The 24,662-nt window shown below is 41.8% G+C and overlaps 1 protein-coding gene across 2 annotated transcripts in view; it reads right to left on the bottom strand.

Annotated features, from left to right (window-relative positions):
• acsl3 (acyl-CoA synthetase long chain family member 3) overlaps positions 1-24,662 on the bottom strand; it is a 73,131-nt gene that overhangs the window by 27,282 nt on the left and 21,187 nt on the right. The window contains exons 3-5 of one of the 2 annotated variants that reach the window (XM_033031126.1): positions 23,216-23,269; positions 10,763-10,940; positions 204-313 (exon numbers count right to left, since the gene is read on the bottom strand). In XM_033031126.1, coding sequence (XP_032887017.1) covers positions 204-313; positions 10,763-10,940; positions 23,216-23,269 — 342 coding nt within the window. The remainder of the gene's footprint in view (positions 1-203; positions 314-10,762; positions 10,941-23,215; positions 23,270-24,662) is intronic. The other variant, XM_033031128.1, reaches the window with a different exon arrangement.

Below are 24,662 nucleotides of genomic sequence, written 5' to 3'. Positions count from 1 at the left end.
TATATATTTTTTAAAGTTAGAATTGCTGTTCATTTCCAGACATTTTTACATATTGAAAGGCTGCCATATTATCCGATTGCAAGTATGCTAACAAAAGAAATTACTTGTCAATGTTTCGCAAGTCACATTAATGCTTAAAATCTCTTGCAGCGAAACCAAACTAAAATAAAATCTTCAAATAGCAATGACATTTTGTGACCTACCTTCAGCTTGGTTTGAAGCAGTTTCTTGCTAGTTATGATGTGAGTCACTTCAGTTTCATTTAAACCATGCGCAATTGCTTGACCTCCCAAAGTTGCATACAAGGTAACCACTGAAAATTAAAAGCAAAATAATTTCAGTACTATTTATACTACTGAACACACTGTACCAATATTCACCAAAATAACAAATCAATAAGTCCTCTGAACAGTCAGAACAAACCAAAATGCCAGAAAATGATCCGGTTATAAATTGAAATTAAAGGTCAAAAGCATCAACAACACCTATTTTCACACATTCTTCAACAAAAACATTGAGGCAATTCACGTTTAGTCGTCAAGTCAAGTTCATTGTCAAATGCACAAGTACAGTGAGTTAAATAATGAAAAATATTGCTTGCAGCAGTATCACATACATATAAACATGGACTACATACAAATTCCAAACAGTTACAAGTTGCACACAAATTTTACAAGATGACAAAAAAAAATGTTCCATTAAAAGACATCAGTACAAAATGATACAATTAGAAAATAAACCCACGATAGCAGAAGAGGTGGTTTGCAGTGTTCCATGGCTGAGGTAGGATTTGGTTTAGCAGGTGGTGTGGAGAAGGAGGGGGATTGAAGGATGAAGAGAGAAAGAGGGCGAGAATATCCTACAGGTGCTTTTATTTTGGCAAGAACAATGTTACCCACTTTATTTCTTTGAACACTCACCATAAAGCTCACCATTTCTGTTTGACAAAAATAGAGGAAAATGATATCTTTAATCAGGGAAGTACATTCCATACAAACAGATCGGTTGTACATATTTCATAAGGCAATCAAACAAATGATTGTTAAAATAAACATTTGTGAAACTGCAACATGAAGGGTTAAATAGTTGAGGTTTCACAATTATGTATTGACGTCATGGAGCAAAGCAGGAAGGATAGCTGGACAGAGTTACTTAATTAACACGGTCACTGGCCTGGATGTCATTTTACTTTGGAGTCACGTGAGTGACTACGTGAAGAACCCCGCCACGACGCATGCGTGTCATATCGCTTTCACGCTTGTGAAACGACAGGCGGGGTGGAGTGTCCCCCGCAGCGGTAAGTTTGAAATCGCGACCTGCAGGTAAGTGATTTACTCTGCGGTAGTTTTGTTCCCCGCGCTGTTTTTACACAGGGGGGGGGGGGGGAAGCTGGACAAAATAGTGTCCACAAGTGCTGCGAGTGAAGCTGGCTGGGGAGGACCGCAAAGTTGCGGGAGCCAGCAGCAGCTGAAGGCACAAGCCCCGTAAGGGATCAGCTGTGCCGACTTTTGGTCCCGCGCCGGCCAGAACACCACGGCCGGGCGGGAGACTATTCAAATGGGGCCGTCGACTTTTTGGACGTCAAAAACGGCAGGAGACGGGGTGGAACGACGTTCCCCCGTAGCGACAATTTTAACCTGGACCTGCAGGTAAGAGCTGCGGTCTTTTTGTGTTTTTACCATGCTGATTACAGGTGGAGAAACCAACGGGCTGCGACAAAGCTGGTGGGCTAGATGGGATCAACTGTGCCCGATGTCGCCTCCGCACCGGCCAGATCCACTCCACGGAAGGGCAGTAAGGACAAAGCTGGTGAGGGAGGACCGCGGAGCAGCGGGCAGCCAGCAGCAGCCAGCGGCACTCGGATCACCGATAGTGGGATCAGCTGTGCCTGATGTCGCCTCCGCACCGGCCAGATCCACGCGGCCGGGCGGTAAGGCTAGACACAAAAACAAACAAGGTCGTGGACTCAGAGGAGTCCGACTTTGAACAACCGCGGGCGGCCAGCGCCCGAGAGCACTTGAGCCGGATGGAGCGGTGTGTGGAGCATTTGCTCCAACGTGACAGACTCCTGGAGATGGAGTCGGGTCACTGTGGGGCCCTATGATAAACCCACAGCAGTACCTCTTGAAGGGCTGCACAGTGCTTCTACCTCATCAGAGGGGAGCACTGCGGGTCAGTTCTGGGCTGACCTGGAAGAGGGGTCCGCAGAAGGAAAGACAAGTGTGCAAGGGGTGCAGGAACAAGAGAACCTACTGGAACCCACTACAGCCAAAGACAGCACCCTACGCACCCACCAGCAGAACTGGTGAAAGCTCGAAGGCCCGGTACTCAAAACATGAGTCTTTTTTAGGCCATGGCCCAGGCCGGCCTTCTTGGAAGATGCGGGGACCTCCAACGCCAACCAAACCGAAAATCCAGACACCAGCGCAACAACAGCAGTGAAGAACCTACAAAAATAAGTAAACCTGCCACTGGTAACTATGGAGGTAGGTGGGTCTGGTTCCCTACAAAATACAGGGAGCATGGAGGTTGGGTGGAGATTACACTCTTTTCTGAAGGCATGGAGCATGCTAACAACCGATACTTACATCTTAAGCAGTATCCAGGGATATACAATAGAGTTTATACACAAATATAGCCCTCCAGTTCAACATATACTGAACCGAATGTTCGTGCCTTCTGATAAAGAAAAATCAAAAGCGCAAGCTGAACTGGAGCGGCTTTACATAAAAGGTGTAATTGAGAAAACTCAACACGAACCATTAGAATTCGTGTCCAATATATTTATCAAAAACAAAAAAGATGGTGGTTGTCGCATCATCATAGATCTGACAAAATGGATACCTTTGTTACTGCTAAACAATTAATTTCCAAAGGTTACTTCATGGCCAGCATCGATTTAAAAGATGCTTACTATTCAGTGCCTATACGAGGTGACCACAGATGTTACTTAAAATTCAACTGGATGGGACAACTCTGGCAGTATAAAGCACTGCCAAATGGATTATCATCAGCCCCAGGCTGTTCACAAAAATTTTGAGACCAGCCCTAGCGTTTCTACGGAAACATAAACACATGGTCATGGCATATTTAGATGACATACTCATTGTGGGCAAAACTTTGGAATTGGCCAAACAAACTGTAACAGCCACAAAACAGTTATTTGAAAAACTGGGATTTATTATCCATCCAGTTAAATCTAAACTAACGCCTTCCACTACTATGGACTATTTGGGGTTTCACCATTGACTCAGTTCACATGTCGGTGACTCTGCCTAAGGGAAAGGCTAGAGATTTAATAGAGGCTTGCAATAACCTCATTGACATCAGCAAACCATCCATCAGATTGGTAGCAAAAGTAATTGGCAAAATGGTGGCTGCCTTTCCAGCCACACAATTTGGACCTCTACATTACCTAAACTTACAGAGAGCAAAAATACAAGCACTCTAAATTAATGCAGGTCACTTTGACAGACCTATGAAACTACCAATCAAGCTAAAATGGAACTAAAATGGTGGATAGATAACATCTGGCTTTGTTCCAATCCAATCATTGTCAGTAACCCTTCCATGGTACTACAAACTGATGCCAGTGCACTTGGGTGGGGAGCCACCAATACCATCACCAGCTGTGGAGGTAGATGGACTGCTCAGGAGGCATCATTATTACTCACACTGGGCATAAACTACCTGGAAATGTTGGGTGCATTACGTGGCCTAAAGTCATATTGTACTGGGTCATATCACCAGCATGTTAGACTACAGATAGACAATACCACCGTGGTAGCATACATTAACCACATGGGTGGAAACAAATCGGCATCATGTGACAATCTGGCTAATACAATTTGGCAATGGTGTATCCAGAGAGATATTTGGATATCAGCCACTTGCCTACCAGGAAGACTAAATTTAGTGGCAGACACCAGGTCACGCAAATTTAATGAAAACACCGAATGGATGTTGAATAAAAAAGTATTTGCTGATATTACAGCAAAATATGGAACACGAGATATCGATCTATTCGCATCCAGACCTAACCACCAGTTATCAAATTATGTTTCATGGGAACCAGACCCTGGGGCAGCGGCGACAGGTGCATTTTCGCTGCATTGGGGGGGGGGGGGGGGGGGGGGGAATTGCTTATTTACGCATTCCCTCCTTTCTGCCTCATCAGTCGGGTATTAAGGAAAATACAACAAGACTCTGCGTCTGGTATTGGTAGTACCCGATTGGCCTACTCAACCATGGTTCCCAGTGGTATTAAACATGGTATTAGAACCATGTATCACCATCCCACATAGACCAGATTTATTGCTACATCCCGTAACAAGGGATAGCCACCCATGCCATAAACATTTGAACTTATTAATTTGTAGAGTTATAAAAACACCTCTACTACAACTGGGACTGATGGACCGAACAGTGAACATGATCTCGGCGGCCCAAAGATAGTCAACCAAAAAACAGTATCTGGTCTATATCAGGAAGTGGGCGATGCACTGCCATAAAAACAACATCACCTACAGAGACATGAACATCCCGTCTGTTCTGGAATATCTGGCAGGCCTCCACTATGATGAGGGGCTCAGTTACAGTGCCATCAACTGCGCCAGAAGTGCCCTATCGACTTACCTATGGCAGGGGACGGAGCGTTACTCTGTTGGGACTCACCCACTGGTAACAAAACTTATGAGGGGAATTTTTAATTCTAATCCCCCAAGAACCAGGTACTCCCAAATATGGGATGTAATTATTATCCTGAAGATGCTCAGGAATTGGTCTCAAGCAACAGCTCTGTCCCTACACAGACTGATATTAAAAACAGTCATGCTAATGGCATTGGTCACTGCATAAACTAAGACTGGACAACATGACTTCCTCAACAGAAAATATTAAGTTTCATATCTATGAGTTAGTAAGCAGAACAGACAGGGATCAGCAGGCCTCAATATACAATTTAGGTCATACCCAACAGATGACCGTCTGTGTATAGTAATACATCTGTCGTTATATATGGAGAAAACGAAAATCCTAAGAGGCAATGAGAAGGCACTTTTTGGTCAGCCACTAGCAACCACACAAAAGAGTGACGGTCCAGACCATCTCAAGATGGCTGAAACAGGTGCTAACACAGGCTGGGGTGGATACTAATATTTAAATCTCATTCCACCAGAGCTGCAGCTACATTGGCAGCGATACAGTTGGATGTACCAATGGACCAAATCCTCAAGGCAGCAGGATGGTCTGGGGAAAAAACATTCCAATTATTTTACAATAAACCAGAAATGAAACCTGGAACGTTTGCAGAAACAATTTTAAGTTCTGTAAATTAATTTAAACCCATAAAAAGGGGTTATAAATTTGTGTTAATAAATTTTATGATTTCAATGGCGAATTCATGTCCAAATTATGTTAACACAATTCCTCCTACAGTCATCAAGGCAGACGTGATACATGGACTCGTTTCCACGGCATGAAATCAGAGCTTTAAAATCTTCACGTAGTCACTCACGTGACTCCGAAGTAAAATAGTAAGATTAAACGAGAACTTACCAGTTTGAAGTTTGATCTGTATTTTATGAGGAGTTACGATGAGGGATTACGTGCCCTCCGCTCCCACCCTTGATCATATACTTAACTGGTATCTCTTCTCTAATCTTACTATGTTTAGTCATTACAGTTATCTGTGATTTCACACCGCTGCTTTGAAGAATGACACGCATGCGTCGTGGCGGGGTTCTTCACGTAATCCCTCATCGTAACTCCTCATAAAATACAGATCAAACTTCAAACTGGTAAGTTCTCGTTTAATCTTACTATTAACTTTCATTCAAGGCACCTAACACTCTCTCAGGTATTGCCGAATGGATATGTGTGCAAGATCATGAAAGCTTCTTTGGAGTATAAACTTCAGATTGCACATATGCTGCTGCAATCAGGCTGACTGAGGCCATTTAAAAGGGCAGTAATCTACTGTGCAGCATTTTAAGCATTATGCAAAGGAAACCTATCAACAATGGATGAGGAATGGAAAAAAAAAACATTCTTCAAAAAACTCAATTGTTTGATAAGCAAAGTACCTACCAATGTGAAATGGTAATTGAAGTCACTCGTATACCATAAAATATATTCAGAACAATTTTTCAGAGATTTTGAATGGCAGAGAACACAGACATCGTAACAATCGGCAACACAAATCAGATTTTATTCTGTAATCACTATTATAGCCCAGGTAAAATACCACACTACCCAATTACAGATGAAGCTGTTTTTGCCTCACATTGTCACAATTACAGCATCCATGATCTGAGCATAAAGAGGACCTCACAGATGCTGTAATCTTGACCATCTTCAAGAAAAGGAGGCAAGTCCAGCTGTTGCAACTACACGGTTCATTCACCCTGATGTCTGCCACAAGGGGGTCTTCGCCAGAAAAAGACAAAGTTCTGGAGTAACTCAGCGGGTCAGGCAGCATCTTTGGAGAACATGGATAGGTGACGTTTTGGGTCTGACTTAAGGCCCTGTATCTATGTGTTCCTGAGGTGCTGCCAGACCAGCTGAGTTACTCCAGCACTTTGTCTTTTTTGTAAACCAGCATCTGCAGTTGCCAGGGTCTTCCTCGACCACCTGTTGTCAAACTGGAAAGAGTGTAGAGAAGATTTACGAGGATGTTGCCAGGAATAGAGGGTCATCAAGTATGCAGATGATACAACGGTGATTGGCCTCATCAGCAACAATGATGAGTCGGCCTATAGGGAGGAGGTCCAGCTCCTAGCAGCATGGTGCGCTGACAACAACCTGGCCCTTAACTCCAAGAAGACCAAGGAGCTCATTGTAGACTTCAGGAAGTCTAGGGGCGGCACGCACACCCCCATCCACATCAACGGGACGGAGGTGGAACGTGTTTCCAGCTTCAGGTTCCTGGGGGTGAACATCTCCGATGACCTCTCTTGGACCCACAATACCTCAACTCTGGTCAAGAAGGCTCACCAGCGTCTCTTCTTCCTGAGGAGACTGAAGAAGGTCCATCTGTCTCCTCAGATTCTGGTGAACTTCTACCGCTGCACCATCGAGAGCATCCTTACCAACTGTATCACAGTATGGTACGGCAACTGCTCTGTCTCCGACCGGAAAGCACTGCAGAGGGTGGTGAAAATTGCCCAACGCATCATCGGTTCTTCGCTCCCCTCCATTGAGTCTGTCCAAAGCAAGCGTTGTCTGCGAAGGGCGCTCAGCATTGCCAAGGACTGCTCTCAACCCAACCATGGACTGTTTACCCTCCTACCATCCGGAAGGCGCTACAGATCTCTCCGTTGCCGGACCAGCAGGTCCAGGAACAGCTTCTTCCCTGCGGCTGTCACACTGCTCAACAATGTACCTCGGTGACTGCCAGTCACACCCCACCCCCCCGGACACTCCTCCCACAGGAAAAACACTATGTATGCATGTAAATAGATTTATTTATTGAAATCATATTCTATGTCGCTCTTCCAGGGAGATGCTAACTGCATTTCGTTGTGTCTGTACTGTACACTGACAATGACAATTAAAGTTGAATCTGAATCTGAATCTGAGAGGTTGACTCTATTCCTTGGAGTGCAGGAGGATAAGGGATGATCTTATAGAGGCATATAAGATCATGAGAGGAATCGATTGGGTAGATGGACAGAGTCTCTTGCCCTGAGTAGGTGAATCGAAGACCAGATGACATAGGCTTAAGGTGAAGGGGAAAAGATCTAATAGGAATCGGAGGGGTAACTTTTTCCACACAAAGGATGGTGGATGTATGGAACAAGCTGCCGGAGCAGGTAGTTGAGGTCGGGACTAGCCCAACATTTAAGAAGCAGTTAAGCAGGTACATAGATAGGACAGGTTTGGAGATGTGGACCAAATGCTGGCAGGTGGTACTAGTGTAGCTGGGACATTGTTGGCCGGTGTGGGCAAGTTGGGCCAAAGGGCCTGTGTCCACACTGTATTATCCTATGACACCTGCTCCCCGTGGTCAAAGGGCTGCTCTCCAAATAGGAGTGCAGAGAACATAAACTTCACTGAGAAACAACTCAGGAGAAACATTGCAAGCTGCACAAAGCACTACAAGTGGCTTCATTCAACATCACAAAAGCTATTGACTCCATTAACCAGAAGGGTGGACTTTTCAAATACATATGCTCACAGAATCTCACCTCCATCATGATCGTAATCCTAACCTCTCTCAGTGGAGACCAACATTAAACAAGGCTGTATCATTATCCTGACACTTTCACATTTCCTGTCCCAAAGTTGCACTGCGCCTCCAACATACCCCTCGCAGGTAGCCGTCAGCGGTAATGGGAAACTTCAGCTGATGGTGAAGTTTGAGCATGTTCTTAAATACAACATGCTCGTTATATTTAAGAACCAGCTCATAGCTTTCTTGAAAGAAATAACCTCACTGACTAAATGCAACTGCTTCAATATTGCAAGTTCAGCCTTAGAACCATAATATTTAGTACCAAAACCGCACATATTATGTTACAACTAAATTTGCAATTCTGATATTTTGCTTTCGCTGATGAAGTGAAACAAAGATTTACACACAAATTTGGACAGAATAATTTATTTTTAGAGGAAAGAAAACATTTGACCATATAATTCCTTTTCCGACTGGGCTTTAAAAAAAACACCCCAGCAAATTCCAGCCTGTTACTTTGTCTGTTTTGTGTCTCTCTTTAAACTCACTGGTATAATTTGTTAATGAAAACAATTAGTTTAGATTTTGAAAGGGTATTGGCAGCAAAGGCAGTGGTGTTTGCCACTACTACTATGTGAATGCGGCAGCAATTTTGGCATTCCCACATATGCACATTTGAACTTGGAAATGCTGGTCTCTAACAGTGACTCAACTAGAACCTCTTGGCTTCACTCCAAGTTGAATTCAACATGGAGTTCAACAAATGAATGACATTTGGACTAATTGCCCACTTTTCATGGAAGCAACTCATCAGGAATATATTATCAACCAAGTCCAATGCACAAAGAATGTTTTTTTAGGTTATAGTGCCAGTTCCCCAACAGAGCCTTTTCAATTTAAAAGACTTTCTCGTGACTTTTCAAAAGTCATTTATAAAAAACTTGGAAATATTTGACTTTCATTAAAAAAAAAAACACAAGTCATTTGAGTGTTGAAAAGTAGCCAAATTTCTTTAGGATTTCTTTAATTTTTGAATTCTATGAAATACATGAAGTTGGGGCAGGTTGTAGCCAAAATTAAGTTTTTTTTCTGGGTTTGATAGCACCAAGCACTTTACATTTATACTGCACAATTCATGGCAGGGGAAATATGAACATATTGCAACAGAGGTACACTGAAAATAAATCTGTTTTTTCAAGTTTGGATCAATGGCAATTTACTTAAGTTTATTTCTGATAGCTTTATTCAGGCCAATAGATCCAAGCATAAGGTGACAGTTATTTCATCAAAATCTGAGCCTCGCCTTGCACCAAAAATTTATGTTGCAGGATTTTCTCTTATTACGACAAGTTAAGTCATCTATTGAACTTCTCAGTAATGTAATCCCATGTTTTAATGGTCAATAAAAATCATATTCCTTTCCTGACAGCTGCAAAGAACATTACACTTACTTGCACAACTCCTGTGGGGTTATTTAGTAAAGTGGAGATTCCCAGGACAAAAAGTGTTAATATTTTGGTACACTGAATGAACAGCATGTGCACGCATCATGAGATCTAGAAATAATGGAAAGGGGCCCAGACTCAGCAATGCTGAATGGCTTTAAGATCCCGCACTATTTCTATGTAATGTGCATCAAAAAGGATACAGAAAATTATAGGAATAGGAGGAAGTAATCTTCTTGGAATATTAGTTCAGGATTAAAAAAAACCGACACAGTATGTGGACATCGAGAAGTACATTATGTACATATTGGAGCTATTTTGAGGATTAGGGAGATGAAAGGGTAGTCAAGTGGATTTTGAAGGTATACAGCAGCATACCAATAATAACCTGCGGGGAGAATAAATGTACACTACACAGTCAAAGCTGCACAGAGTGTGTTTGATCTAGACTAAAATTACAACATACCTTGAATTTGAAACCTCCAGATAATTAAAAAATAATAAAATCTAGAACAAGTTATGTATACAAGCTTTAAGCTTGCCAGGAAAGCACACAAATACAAAGCAAGCCGATTGCTTTGTTCACTTTCCATATTATAATTCTTCCCCTGAAGAAAGCAGCAAACTACCCCATGGTACAATTCATCAGCTGAGTTCCATTTATCCGAGTTGGTATTTTGTCAGAAATATCTGTCTGTATGGTCACCACAACACTGCATGACCTAGCTTTCATAGGACACCCCCACAGTAAACAATTTTAAATCAGGGATTACTGCATGCCAACTAAGTGGAAAACATGGATAAAATTTCAAGATGCCCTAAACCAAGTGGTTTAGTATAATACCACATGCGGCATTCCAGACCGGAAATCAGGTTTCATTACAACGCAACAGCTACCACAGATTCATGCAGCACGGAAACGGACCCTTTGGTCCAACACGTCCATGCCAAAGTGCCCATCTAAGCTAGTTCGATTTCCCCATTTTTGTTGGCCCATTATCTTTCCCCTCAGCACTGCTAAAACGCAATTCATTTGCTCTGTGGTATTTATCCATTTGCGCCTCATATGCAGTTAATGGCTGCTTTGTATCCCCAGCCACCTCACCATTTATTAGTGCAATACATTAAGAAAAGATTTACTCACGGGGAAAATTGTACATGAAGCAGGATTGTGCAGCTATCATCCATTCAGCCCTGGTTTCACAGAAGATGGCTATGTTGAACTTGGGTCGTTGGCCCAATACAGCCAACCCACTGCCAAAATGCACAACACGGCGATGGACCTTATCATAGGTCAGCCATTTGTAATCCCCAAGAATTAACTAGTTTGGACAAAAGAGAATATAGAAATCATTATTTTCAAATACTAATAAAGGCAACATTTAAAAAAATTACATACGCACAAAATCAATAGGCATATAAAAATTAACAGCATAATTCTTATATTTATTATTACTTTAAAATATGGCGACTGATGTGCAGATATGATGTGTAAAAAGTAGTACAGTCAAATTATTTTCCAAAGATAAACACAAAAAGCTAGAGTAACTCAGCGGGGCAGGCAGCATCTCCAGAGAGCAGGAATGAGCGATGTTTCGGGTCGAGACCCTTCTTCGGTCTTGACCCGAAACGTCAGCCATTCCTCCTCTCCAGAGATGCTACCTGTTCCGCTGAGTTACTCCAGCGATTTTGAGTCCATCTTCGGTTTAAACCAGCATCTGCAGTTCCTTCCTACACAAATTATTTTCCAATCCAGCCACTCTTAATCAGTTGAATGTTGGTTAGACAGGTTATCTGATGTTCAGACAAATACTATAGTGTAACACTATAGCAGGTGCACCAAACACCACTGAGAGCAGGATGTCACAATTTCATATTCAACATTCAAAACCATCCTATTGTTGAAATGTCCAATTTCCCTCCTGTTCCCAGCCTTCATCACTTTAGCAACAATGTTAGGAAAGATTTAGATGTCCATAAACAAGCAAAAGAACAGAGAATTTGTTAATTAAATCAAAGTACAATTACCAGCGGTTTTTCAGTTTGCTTAATTTATGAATACCCTTTCAAGATCCCTCGAACTCTGCTAAAGCTACAACGGATGTGTGGGAACAACTTCGTGAACTTTATTTCCTCTTTCCACCGAACTACCCTCTCAACCAGGGGCCGGCAACCTGTGGTCCGTAACCAGAAATCATCCGGCCCGCAGGCAGATTTTTTCCCCCGTAATCATCTGGACCGCCGGGCGTCCCAAGCGACGGCCGGGCGCCCCGAGCAGTGGAGGTCAACAAAGGATTGCATGACGCTGCCTCACCCACTGAGTTTCTCAAGCATTTTTGTCTACCTTCTGTGAACATGTGATTTGATGCCTACCTTCCGGAGCGGGATCCATGAGTATACATGATGTATGTGGCCTGCCATCCCGGCCCCTATGCACAACACGGTTGCCAACCCCTGCTCTAAACCAAGCACTTCCATCTTCGGCAAATCCAGACAGCCACCAGAACGCGTTGGTAACCTCATTCTTTTTGCATTTTTCCATATATAGCAAGCTTCATTTTGAAACTATTCAAATTCATATTGAGTGGTACAGTGGCACAGCTGCAGCCTCATAGCACTAGACACGGCTTTGATCCTGACCTCAGGTTTTTTAGACTGCATGGAGTTTGCATATTCTACTTTAGACCGCGTGGGTTTCTGCTGACTGTTATGGATTCCCTCCCTCCCTCCCTTCATCCCCCCCCCCCCCCCCACCCCTTATGTTCCAAAGGCGTGCAGGTCTCTGTATATTTCCGCTAGTGTGTAGGGAGTTGATGTGGAAAGTGGAAATACATAGAACTAAAGTGAACGGGTCTGCTCAGTGCAGAAGGGCCTGTTTCCAAACAATTCAGTGCTCGTCCAACATACGTCTGATTTCATATGCAGAACCTGCTAGACAGAAGATTCAAGCTGATTTTCCAATGAGGATAATTAACACTGTAAAAAAATGCTTCTGAGTGCATATCAGATTGAACTCTGATCCCAACGAATAAGCTCTTTTCAACATGCATCAAATTAAATCTTGATCTGTGAAGTTACATATTGCGCCATTTAGTTTGACCAGAATCCTCCAAACTAACAACTCAAATGATTTGTCATCACTGCGCTTTATCTTTCAAGAACATTGCACAGTGGTTATGCAGCCAATTGCAAGATAGTAAAGCAGCAGCATGGAGACTCATTTTCAATGAGCAACAAAATGACTTTAGAAATCGATACTAGAGCTAAACCAAAATTTACATTGATTAGTATAAGCAGACTGACAATGTTATAATTAGCTCAAGCATTTGTGTCTCACTACCACAATTAATTCTGTTATTGCTCTTTGTGTAGTGGGACTATATCATTTTTGTAAAGGGAGTTTGTTGTTTAACCTTGTAGGTACCAAAGACAGAAATTCACACCTAATCTAATCAAACCAAAACTGTACTTGCCAACAAATGTCGAAAATACACAAATAAACAGTAATGCTCACTATGTTCAGTGTCTCTACACTACAATGGAAAAGTCATTGTCAGTCTGGTCTTGTTAGTCGGGTGAACAACTTTCATTTCTCACTGAAATGATCCTGTAAATTTCTTATAGATTCAGTAATAATGCAAACATACAACTTCCACTTTCTTACTGGTACATTCTACTGGCCTGTTCTGGCTTACGTTTACCTCTGCCTGCTGGGAAATGTGAGTTTGTCAATTTGAAATGGCAATCACAGGATTTAGAATCACAGATGACACATGAGAAAACATCAGAAAACTCTGATGCTGGCAAGGATTAACAGGATGTTTACAAAACATCTACAACTGATGACTACATATTCAATGAATGCATATTTTATTCCAAGGCAAAATGCCGTGTGTGTGACAATTGTGTTCTGTTACACAGCAGGAAGCTGTATCGACAACCAATAAGACTGCACACTTGAGATAATCTGCCCAAAATGTTAATTATCTGATTGAGAGCGAGAGCCAAAGATGCATTTCACTGAAGGATACAGATCAAAGAAAATACAACAAAATCCAAAAGGGCTTTCAACTAATTTACTGGAATCTGGAAGACCATTGTCACTTCAAATATGCATTACATGATTTGGAGGATTCAAAAATTATGGCCGTGCCTAGAAGCAGAGGGAAAAATACCAGGGCAGAATTTGTCACTGAAAAACAAGAGTTTGCACTTGCACAATAGAAACGCAAAAGGGCATAAGATGAATGAACAGTTACACTGAATCATTTGCCTGCCAAATTGAATGTGAAAATCTTGCTCTTTGAGACCTACCAGAAAGACAAACCTATTTCCACAGGGTCCTCCCAATACAATGATCATGTCCCCAGGACCATTGCAACACTGGGCCTGGTCTGATACACTCGGGGACCAGAGACCAAAGGACAAGTCAAGGCTCACCCTATTTTCTGGTCAAGAGTGCAGATTCTTTGGAAAGGTAGAATCCATGTACCATTACCATTCAACGTGTAGACAGAGCATTCAGGATGGTATATAGAACTACGAGTCTATGTATTAGGAACAAACAGAAGAACCTTGCAAAAAAGGATACCGTCTCACAATTACCCATCCATCTTGTTGACCATTTCCCACCAAGTCAGTGGAAAAATTTAGTTTCAACTTTGGCTTCTCTCACCTGAAACTCCACAGAACTAGAATGGAAGCAATTCATCATTCATCCTAAAGTACTGCCCAAGAACAAGACAACAAGCACTGAAAAATACTGGATTCTGGCATAAAAATAATGTTTAGTGTTATGTACTGATCCAATGGTTCACTTGCTTGGAACAACAACACTGCCATCCAGTGACAAGAAAGTCTAAGTGCTACCAACGAATTCAACTCGAAAATACACATCCTTGAAAATGTGATGTAATATGCAATCTCCATATAAAAATAGAGTACACACCATTAAAAGGTGCTATTTGGCTCCAATTAGCATTTTCTTTTACTTTGTTGCGCAAAACAATGAAATTAAGTTTTCCATTATTTTAACAGAAGAGCATGTACCCTACAAGACTAAATAAAATAAATACAGAAATATTTTGCTTTCTGCACTTCTCCCACCGAGTTAGGTTAGGCTATCACTGTCCTCACTTTCAATCCATCAGTGGCAACACTCAAATTATTTGGCATAACTTTCAGCATCTTCATTCCATTCAGACATACAGTGCCCTCCATAATGTTTGGGACAAAGACCCATCATTTATTTATTTGCCTCTGTACTCCACAATTCGAGATTTGGAATAGAGAAAAAAAAAAATCACATGTGGTTAAAGTGCACATTGTCAGATTTTGTTAAAGGCCATTTTTATACATTTGGTTTCATCATGTAGAAATTATAGCAGTGTTTACACAGTTCCCCCATTTCAGGGGCACCATAATGTTTGGGACACATGGCTTCACTGGCATTTGTAATTGCTCAGGTGTGTTTAACTGCCTCCTTAATGCAGGTATAAGAGAGCTCTCAGCACCTAGTCTTTCCTCCAGTCTTTCCATCACCCTTGGAAACTTTTATTGCTGTTTATCAACATGAGGACCAAAGTTGTGCCAATGAAAGTCAAAGAAGCCACTATGAGAAAGAAGAATAAAACAGTTAGAGACATCAGCCAAACCTTAGGCTTACCAAAATCAACTGTTTGGAACATCTTTAAGAAGAAAGAGAGAGCACAGTTTAAAGATAAGGGGGAAATCTTTTAGGACCGAGATGAAAAAAACATTTTTCACACAGAGAATGGTGAATCTGTGGAATTCTCTGCCACAGAAGGTAGTTGAGGCCAGTTCATTGGCTATATTTAAAAAGGAGTTAGATGTGGCCATTGTGGTTAAAGGGATCAGGGGGTATGGAGAGAAAGCAGGTACAGGATACTGAGTTGGATGATCAGCCATGATCATATTGAATGGCGGTGCAGGCTCGAAGGGCCGAATGGCCTACTCCTGCACCTAATTTCTATGTTTCTATCCTATCTGCTCAAGTTCAAACAAATGCCTCAAAACTCATTGGCTGGCAGTTCATTCAACAGCAAGACAATGATCCCAAACATACTGCTAAAGGATCAAAGGAGTTTTTCAAAGCTAAAAAATGGTAAATTCTTGAGTGGCTAAGTCAATCAATCGCCTAAGTCAATCGCCCGATCAGAACCCAATTGAGCATGCCTTTTATATGCTGAATTGAAAACTGGGAAGACACCCAGCAACTGGTGATGTCCATGAATCACAGACTTTAAGCAGTCATTGCATGCAAAGGATATGCAACAAAATACTAAACATGACTACTTTCATTTACATGACATTGCTGTGTCCCAAACATTATGGTGCCCTGAAATGGGGGGACTATGTATAAACACTGCTGTGATTTCTACATGGTGAAACCAAAATGTATAAAAATGGCCTTTATTAAAATCTGACAATGTGCACTTTAACCACATGTGATTTTTTCTATTCCAAATCTCAAATTGTGGAGTACAGAGGCAAATAAATAAATGATGGGTCTTTGTCCCAAACATTATGGAGCGGACTGTGCCTTCTTTTTTCAGCATTCCAAAGCAGCCATTCCCTCCGACTTCAACCAGGCTAGCTCGGACTACAATCAACATATCACCATGAACAGCAGAGGATGCAACACACTCAACCATTGCCATACAATCATCAGGGCACATGCTGTTCCATCCCTCGTCCACATTTTGGGAAATCTGACCACCCAGCAGTGCTTCTTCCTGCTTACAAACAGAGACTGAACAGAGTAGCACAGCCGAATAGGATAATATTGTGCTGGTTAAAGGAGGGGTTACGGGACTGCTTTGCGATATTGGACTGTGCCGCTTTCAAGGATTTGTCAGCAGACCCGAATAAATATGCCAGTCACTACCGACTTCATAAAGAAACACATGGACGAGTGCATAACTACAAAAACACTCGAGTGTTCCCAACCAGACTTGGACAAACCAAGAGACTGGTAATCTGCTGAGGGCTAGATCTGTAGATCTGTGCCGTTCACGACTGGTGATCTAGTATCATCCAAGAAGTCCAGGTGCGAGTTCCTGAAGGTCACAAAGAGCACCAAGAACCAGTGAAGAGCTAAGCTGGAGCCATGGACAGACAACTAATAGCTGTGAGAGGGCTTTCACACCATCACCTCACACCAAGTGAAACTGGGCAGCGTATGTGACATTGGTTACATTGCATTGTGAAATTCATTTTGCATTTAATGCCGGCGCCACCATTTCATCAAGTTCAAAGTCCAGATTCCCGAGTGCTCATTCCACCCGAGCGGCTGCCAATCCCCCGTCGCCCACGAGCTGCTCGGCTCGCGAACAGTCAACTCTCTCCTCGCTGGCCACCTTTGTGTCCCGGGGGCAACGTCCTGCAGCATACCTTAAAGGCGCTGGAGGTATTACCCCGATTCATATCCCCTACTGGCTTTTGTTCTCCAGCCCAATGTCTCCAGTGACTCCATCCAACGGGTTTTCGGGTGATATCACTTCTGAGGAGCCTCCAAGCGAGGTTACCGCCTGGCGAAGCCTCTCTGCCAGTTTCAGCTGACGGGTGAAGCCCATTTGCGCACTTGGCCGTCCGACGGAGCAGTTCTCGGTTCCGCAACGGGAGTCTTCTTCCGCACAGCTCGACAGGAAGGCTTGATAGTGCAATGTTATTGCGAAGGGAGTGCCAGGATGTAGGCAACACTGAGAATGAAATCAATTTCTTTCCGAGGCAGGAGGTGATATTTCAATGCAACTGTTACTCTTCTTGCTGTATGTTTGTTTAATTGTGCAAGTAAAAGTCTGACGTTTGTTGGTGGCAAATTGCAGCCAGGATGTACCAGTGATGGAGCAAACAAATGTTTAGGATAATGGATGGATTGCCAAATAATCAGATTATTTTGCTCTTCATGGTGTCAAGCTGCTTCAGTGCTGTGGAAGCATGCATGGCCTGCCACAAACACAGGCAATGATAGCAGCAGTAGGCCCCTCAATCCTAATCTGCCATTGAATAAGTGTGGCTAATCTAACCTTGACCTTAACTTTCCTGCTCTTTCAATGAAAATTTAAAGGACTCTCAGCCAGGGGAGAATTTCCCTCTCATCATTAAAAAAAGGCCCTTCTGCCACATTTCATTCATGCCAAAAGTGGTGCTCATCTCAGCTAACCCCATTTACTCGTATCATGCTTATATTCATCTACATCTTTCCTATCCAATTAACGGTCTGGAATGCTTTTTAAACATATTGATTGCATTTGCCTCCACAACTTCCTCTAATGATAGTCACAGATATCTAATAATCCTTTGTGTGGAAAATTCTACCCCTCAGATCTCCCTTCCCATTTTAAGGCCATGCAGTTCCAGACCCCAGCCCTGGGGGAAAAAAAAATCCTTTCCTAATTTCCATAATCCTCTATAAACATTATCCCTCAGCCTCCTTTGCTCCAGAGGATAAACTCAACCAATCTAATCATAATCATACCTTATTAGCCAAGTATGTTTTGCAACATACGAGGAATTTGATTTGCCATAGTCATACCAATAAAAAGCAGCAGAACACACAAAATACATTTTAACATAAACATCCACCACAGTGACTATTCCACATTCCTCACTGTGATGGAAGACGAAAAAAAGTTGGATCTCTCCCTTCTTAGTCCTCCAGCGGTTGGAGGCCTCTACCCTTCCGTTGACGGGACGATCTTACTCCCGTAGCCAGTGGCGAGCCTCCTCGTCGGGGCGATCAAACTCCTGCATCGGGGGGGGGGGGGGGGGGAGAAATCTCAGCTCCCCCGCGCCGGGCGATCTACCCCAATTCGAACGTCACGAGTCTTTTGGACTTCCCAACATCGGTCTCAATCCGAGACTGCGAGCTCCTTGATGTAAAAGTCCGCAGGCCGCGGTTGGAGCGTCGATCCGACGCAAGGAATCGGCTCCGATGGCAAGTCCACGCCCCGCGGTGGGGCTCAATGTCAGTCCCGAGCAAGGCTTCCAGCTCCATGATGTTAGGCCGCAGAGCAACCGGAGATACGATCTGGAAAACAATCGCATCTCCGGCAAGGTAAGGGATGGAAAAAAAATTCCCCCGACCCCCCGTCAACCCCTCACATAAAACAAACCAGAGAACATTAACACAAATTTTTAAAACACACTAAACAAATAACAAAAAAAAGACGAAAAGGACAGACTGTGGGCGAGGCTGCCATCGAAGCGCCACCCGGTGGAATCAGCGCAAAATATGAAATCCTAAATAGTTGCATGCGTTAAGTTGTTTGGAGTGCATCTACAATTTTTCAATAAAGCCCGGCCGGCAACAATTTTAACCCCCCTTCCTGTACTGATCTTTCTTGTCCTGGGCCTCCTCCATCATCAGACTGAGGCCGCACACAAATGGAAGGAACAGCACTTCATATTCCACTTGGGTAACTTACAACCCATCAGTATGAACATTGAATTCTTCAATTTTAGGTGACCCATGAACCCCCCCCCACCCCCCCTTTCCCCTTCTCTTTCTTCCTTGAGCCTCACGTGGATGCACATCCATTTCTCCACTAACCCTCTCCATTCTCTTCCACATATATTCCCTCCTCTAGCTTCACATTTCACATATCTTCTATCCTCATCTCACACTTTGCCTTTTCATCTCAGGCCTTTGTCCTATAATCGGCTAACTTTGTCAGCCACCTGCCAAACAAACACCACCTCACCTGTTTTCACCCATCACTTGCCAAACTTTGTTTCACCCCCACCATTCTTCCAGCTTTCTCTCCAGCCCCTCCCCCCCCCACTATCATCAGGCTGAAGGGCCCTAACCTGAAACACCACCTATTCATGTTCACCAGTGATGCTGCTGACATGCTGAGTTACTCCAGCACTATGTCTTTTTGTAAAGCAGCATCTGCAGCTCCTGTGTCTCAAAAATCTGACGTTTTATGCAAATTGAAATATCAGCATGTTATAAATGTTTGTTGCAAAATGCTTTACTTGCTTATTTATCCAATTTAAAGACTGGATTTTACCCCACAGAAATTAGCAATTAATTACTTCACTACATTAATTCAGTCCAAATCCTGTCTACAACAGGCAATTAAAAAAAAAAATAGTATTAGAACTAGTTTATCACACTATAAATAATTTCTGGCAGTCTGAACTATCAATGTAGTGTACTAGAAATTGAATTGGTGGTTATGCCATCAGACCATCATATGATGAGCTGGAGTTAATAGAGCCATTGGATGCAAACAGGACCTTTGGAAAAAAAAACAAAAATGCATACAATTCAGCACCAATGTGCACATTACAATAAAAAATACAGACGGCAGCAATAAAGTTATTACTTCATATTTAACTGGAAAGTGGAAGCAAACGGTAGGGATATTTATGAAATAGTAGTACAGAGAAATTGAACATTTCACCCCAGTGAAAATTATGCTTCTAATAATACAATGTCATTTTTGTTCTGAGTGCAAGGATCCTTTATTCCAAGCTCAGTCAGCACAGTACTCTCATTAACCAGGAACTTGAAAGGGTTTTGTATATATGATTTAAATATCTGCAAAGACTAAGCCTGCAGCGTGGTCTCATTTTTGAGATTAGTTCTCAATTCTTGAGTGAGAGTATTGTTCATGTTTGGGAAAAGTTAAGTTACCAAAATGAGATTATCAAAAGCATTTCATATACTTTACAGTGTTAGTAGCTTTAAGCGGCTGAAAATAGATTAGCAAATAGATCAAGCCAAAAATACAGAGCCACTTTCCAGCTAGTACTAAGAGGGACTACTTTCCAGCTAGTACTAAGAGGGACTACTTTCCAGCTAGTACCAATACGGGGAGAAAGGATGAGGTACAAAGGTGAGCTAGCCAAGAATATAAAGGAGGATAGTAAAAGCTTCTTTAGGTATGTGAAGAGGAAAAAACTAGTTAAGGCCAAAGTTGGACCCTTGAAGACTGAAAAGGGTGTATTTATTATGGGGAACAAGGAAATGGGAGATGAGTTGAAGAGGTACTTTGGATCGGTCTTCACTAAGGAGGATACAAACAATCTTCCTGATGTACTAGTGGCCAGAGGATCAAGAGTGGCGGAGGAACTGAAGGAGATTCACATTAGGCAGGAAATGGTGTTGGGTAGACTGATGGGACTGGAGACTGATAAATCCCCAGGGCCTGATGGTCTGCATCCCAGGGTACTTAAGGAAATGGCTCTAGAAATCATGGACGCATTGGTGATCATTTTCCAATGTACTTTGGATTCAGGATCAGTTCCTGCGGATTGGAGGGTAGCTAATGGCCCCACTCTTTAAGAAGTGCGGCAGAGAAAAAACAGGGAATTATAGAATATAATTCCTTGTTTTCTATAATTATATAGTTAGCCTGACATCGGTGGTGGGGAAGATGCTGGAGTCAATAATAAAAGATGAAACAGCTGCACATTTGGATAGCAGTAGCAGGATCAGTCCGAGTCAGCATGGATTTACAAAGGGGAAATCATGCTTGGCTAATCTTCTGGAATTTGAGGATGTAACCAGGATAATGGACAAGGGAGAGCCAGTGGATGTAGTTTACCTGGACTTTCAGAAAGCATTTGATAAGGTCCCACATAGAAGATTAGTGGGCAAAAGTAGAGCACATGGTATTGCTGACATGGATAGAAAATTGGTTGGCAGACAGGAAACAAAGGGTAGAAATTAACAGGTCCCTTTCAGAATGGCAGGCAGTGACTAGTGGGGTACCGCAAGGCTCGGTGCTGGAACCGCAGCTATTTACAATATATATTAATGACTTGGATGAAGGGATTAAAAGTAACATTAGCAAATTTGCAGATGACACAAAGCTGGGTGGCAGTGTGAACTGTGAGGAGGATGCTGGGTGACTTGGACAGGTTGGGCGAGTGGGCAGTTGCAGTTTAATGTGGATAAATGTGAGGTTATCCACTTTGGTGGCAAAAACTGGAAGGCAGATTATCTAAATGGTGTCAAGTTGGGAAAAGGGGAAGTACAACAGGATCTGGGGGTCCTTGTTCATCAGTCACTGAAAGTAAGCATGCAAGTACAGCAGGTAGTGAAGAACGCGAATGGCATGTTGGCCTTCATAGCAAGAAGAGGATTGGAGCAAAGAGGTCTTCCTGCAGTTGTACAGAGCCCTAGTGAGACCACACCTGGAGTATTGTGTGCAGTTTTGGTCTCCAAACTTGAGGAAATACATTCTTGCTATTGAGGGAGTGCAGAGTTGGTTCACGAGGTTAATTCCCGGGATGGCGGGACTGTCATATGTTGATAGATTGGAGCGGCTGGACGTGTATACTCTGGAATTTAGAAGGATGAGAGGGTATCTTATTGAAACATATAAGATTATTAAGGGTTTGGACACGCTAGAGGCAGGAAACATGTTCCCAATGTTGGGGGAGTCCAGAACCAGGGGCCATAGTTTTAGAATAAGTGGTAAGCCATTTAGAACGGAGATGAGGAAAAGCTTTCTCCACACAGAGTTGTGAGTGTGTGGAATTCTCTGCCTCAGAGTGCGGTGGAGGCTGGTTCTCTGGATGCTTTCAAGAGAGAGTTAGATAAAGCTTTTATGCCTAGCGGAGTTAAGGGATATGGAGAGAAGGCAGGAACGGGGCACTGATTGGGGATGATCAGCCATGATCACATTGAATGTCAGTGCTGGCTCGAAGGGTCGAATGGCCAACTCCTGCACCTATTGTCTATTGCATGCTACACAATTTTTTTTTTAAACAAAAACAAGTTATCTTTTATATCATCCATTATTATTGACAACTCACTGCAAACTCTTTTCTGACAAAGTTTCCCATTCAGGCATTGTACAATGGGATACAATTCATGTGTCATACCAGCTAACATCTGCCTTTTTTGCTCCGATAATTAAATTGTGAATAATTAGTAAATATTGATTTTAAATATTTTATTTTAGAAAATAAAAATACTTAAGAAGTCCTCTCTGGCAGTATTAGGAATCTGTCATGTTACATAGCAAGTTATAGAAACAATTCCCATAACCTTCTATGTAACACGACATATCCTTAAAACACAACCATGAGCAAAAATCATATATTTAGGATATTTCTCTCTACCAATAATTCTTGTAAAATTCCAATTTTAAACTGCAGCTACTTGAAAACTCTATTGGACTTAATTAATTTATGACATTCATACCTATAATAGTTTACCACAATGATGATTAGGACTCATTGATTAAAAACAAATACAAAAATGCATAATATTCACTAACCTTTCATTTATTGCTCCGAATCAAATAAGAGTGAAGATGTTACCTGCATGGCACAGAGCACTGATAAATTACAGGCCCCTATACATCTTGAAAGCCAATGGCCGACCTAATAAGTTGCAGTTTACCAACAGTTAAATTACTTGAGAAAAAGTTCAAACAGCATACCTCAGGGAAAAAAAATGAAACACACCTAACTAAATACAGCAGGTGCTCATTCATAAATTCCTCATACTGCATTTACACCTATACTTTTGCTTTACAGATTAAGTGAATTTGATGCTTAATCGAATTTCAATAATACCTAGAATATTCTAATAGACTGTGATCAAACTTACTTTCTCTGTCACTATGACCTTGTCTTCTTCCTGCGCTGTCTCATCTGAAGAATTCTATAAGGTGAAGGGTCAGAAAACAGTTGTAAAAGGAGTAGCTGTCCAGTAGGACAGGAAACCTATGTTTTTACCCTTTTTCCCTTTTTTCCCCCCCAATGCATTTTTCTTGATATAAAATATCTAACTCACACACACTTGAACTAGTTACACTATACTTCATTAAAATCAACGCCATCACTGTATTCCACAGAAATGTCACATGGGAGAATATCAGAACTTGAACTACTTCAAGACAAAGCCTGTAAAATACAACATATTCAGGTGCTTGACAGCAATGGTATAACCCAAAGTTGTATGAAAATACATGTGCTCGGTGCTGACGGACTGTATTTATAATTTTATATCGAACAGACCTGTGGGCAGACCTTCTTTCATGGTCTTAATTCAGTGAGGAAGATTAAGGAGGCTAATGGTAGAAAATAGGAAAATAAATTACTTCTACCAAAATGATGAATTCTCTCATTTTAAAAATATGAAAAATTTCAGAACTAATTAAATGTAATTAAAGTGGAATCATTTGGATTAACAATTATTTTGTGTTTATGAAATAGTATTAGATTACTCACTTTAGCCAAAGTGGAACAAAACATTCTAATCAACTATTTGTGATAAAGCAAAATCAATTATCATTTAAAAACTAAATTTTTCTCTTCATTAATGTCCATGTTCCACATTTCGTCCCACGTATTGTAAAGCACATTAGTCTAGCAAAAATCACCCCACAATGTGTTCATTCAGCAAAATTTGAATTTATTTACAATCTAATTGGATACGAATAATTCTGTAACATCTCGTAGCTATTCATCTCAATTTGATACTTCTTCAATACTGCACGAGTATTGAAAGACACCTAAATTGTAAAGGGAATGCAATGAAAACAGTTCACTGGACTATCTGTGCTCACGACATGACCGACTTGAAATGCATTTAAGCTCATAAAATCAGATGCAATGCTATAACCATCAGAATGTTAAAGGGAAAGCAGGAACATCAAATGCAAATTTCAAAATGTAAGATTTGGGACCAGGCAAAAGTAACCAATCTTGCTTTTTATTTGTTCTTTACAGATCATGGACATTTCTACAATAGTTTAGGAAGGAGTACTGTGGGAGAAGAGAAATATAAACCCAGAATGAATTGCGAATTGACCCATCAAACTCAAAATCTTGAGCCGTCAATAAAAATGTTGTGCCATTTACAATTAAATATCTGCCAAGCTAGTTCCTCAATGATTTTTTAATTCTGTGACATGCCCCTAGATGAGGAAAATATTGTAACACATTTAAAATTCAAGATTTTCAAATAAAATTATATCAAAATAGAAAAAAATAGTCCCTCCCAAGTAGTTTCCCACAAAATTATATTCATGTGGATGGCTCTGGGTTGTTTT

This window comes from Amblyraja radiata, chromosome 13 (genome assembly GCF_010909765.2).
Source record: "Amblyraja radiata isolate CabotCenter1 chromosome 13, sAmbRad1.1.pri, whole genome shotgun sequence".
NCBI classification, from domain to species: domain Eukaryota; kingdom Metazoa; phylum Chordata; class Chondrichthyes; order Rajiformes; family Rajidae; genus Amblyraja; species Amblyraja radiata.
This window is presented reverse-complemented; position numbering and strand designations above follow the sequence as displayed.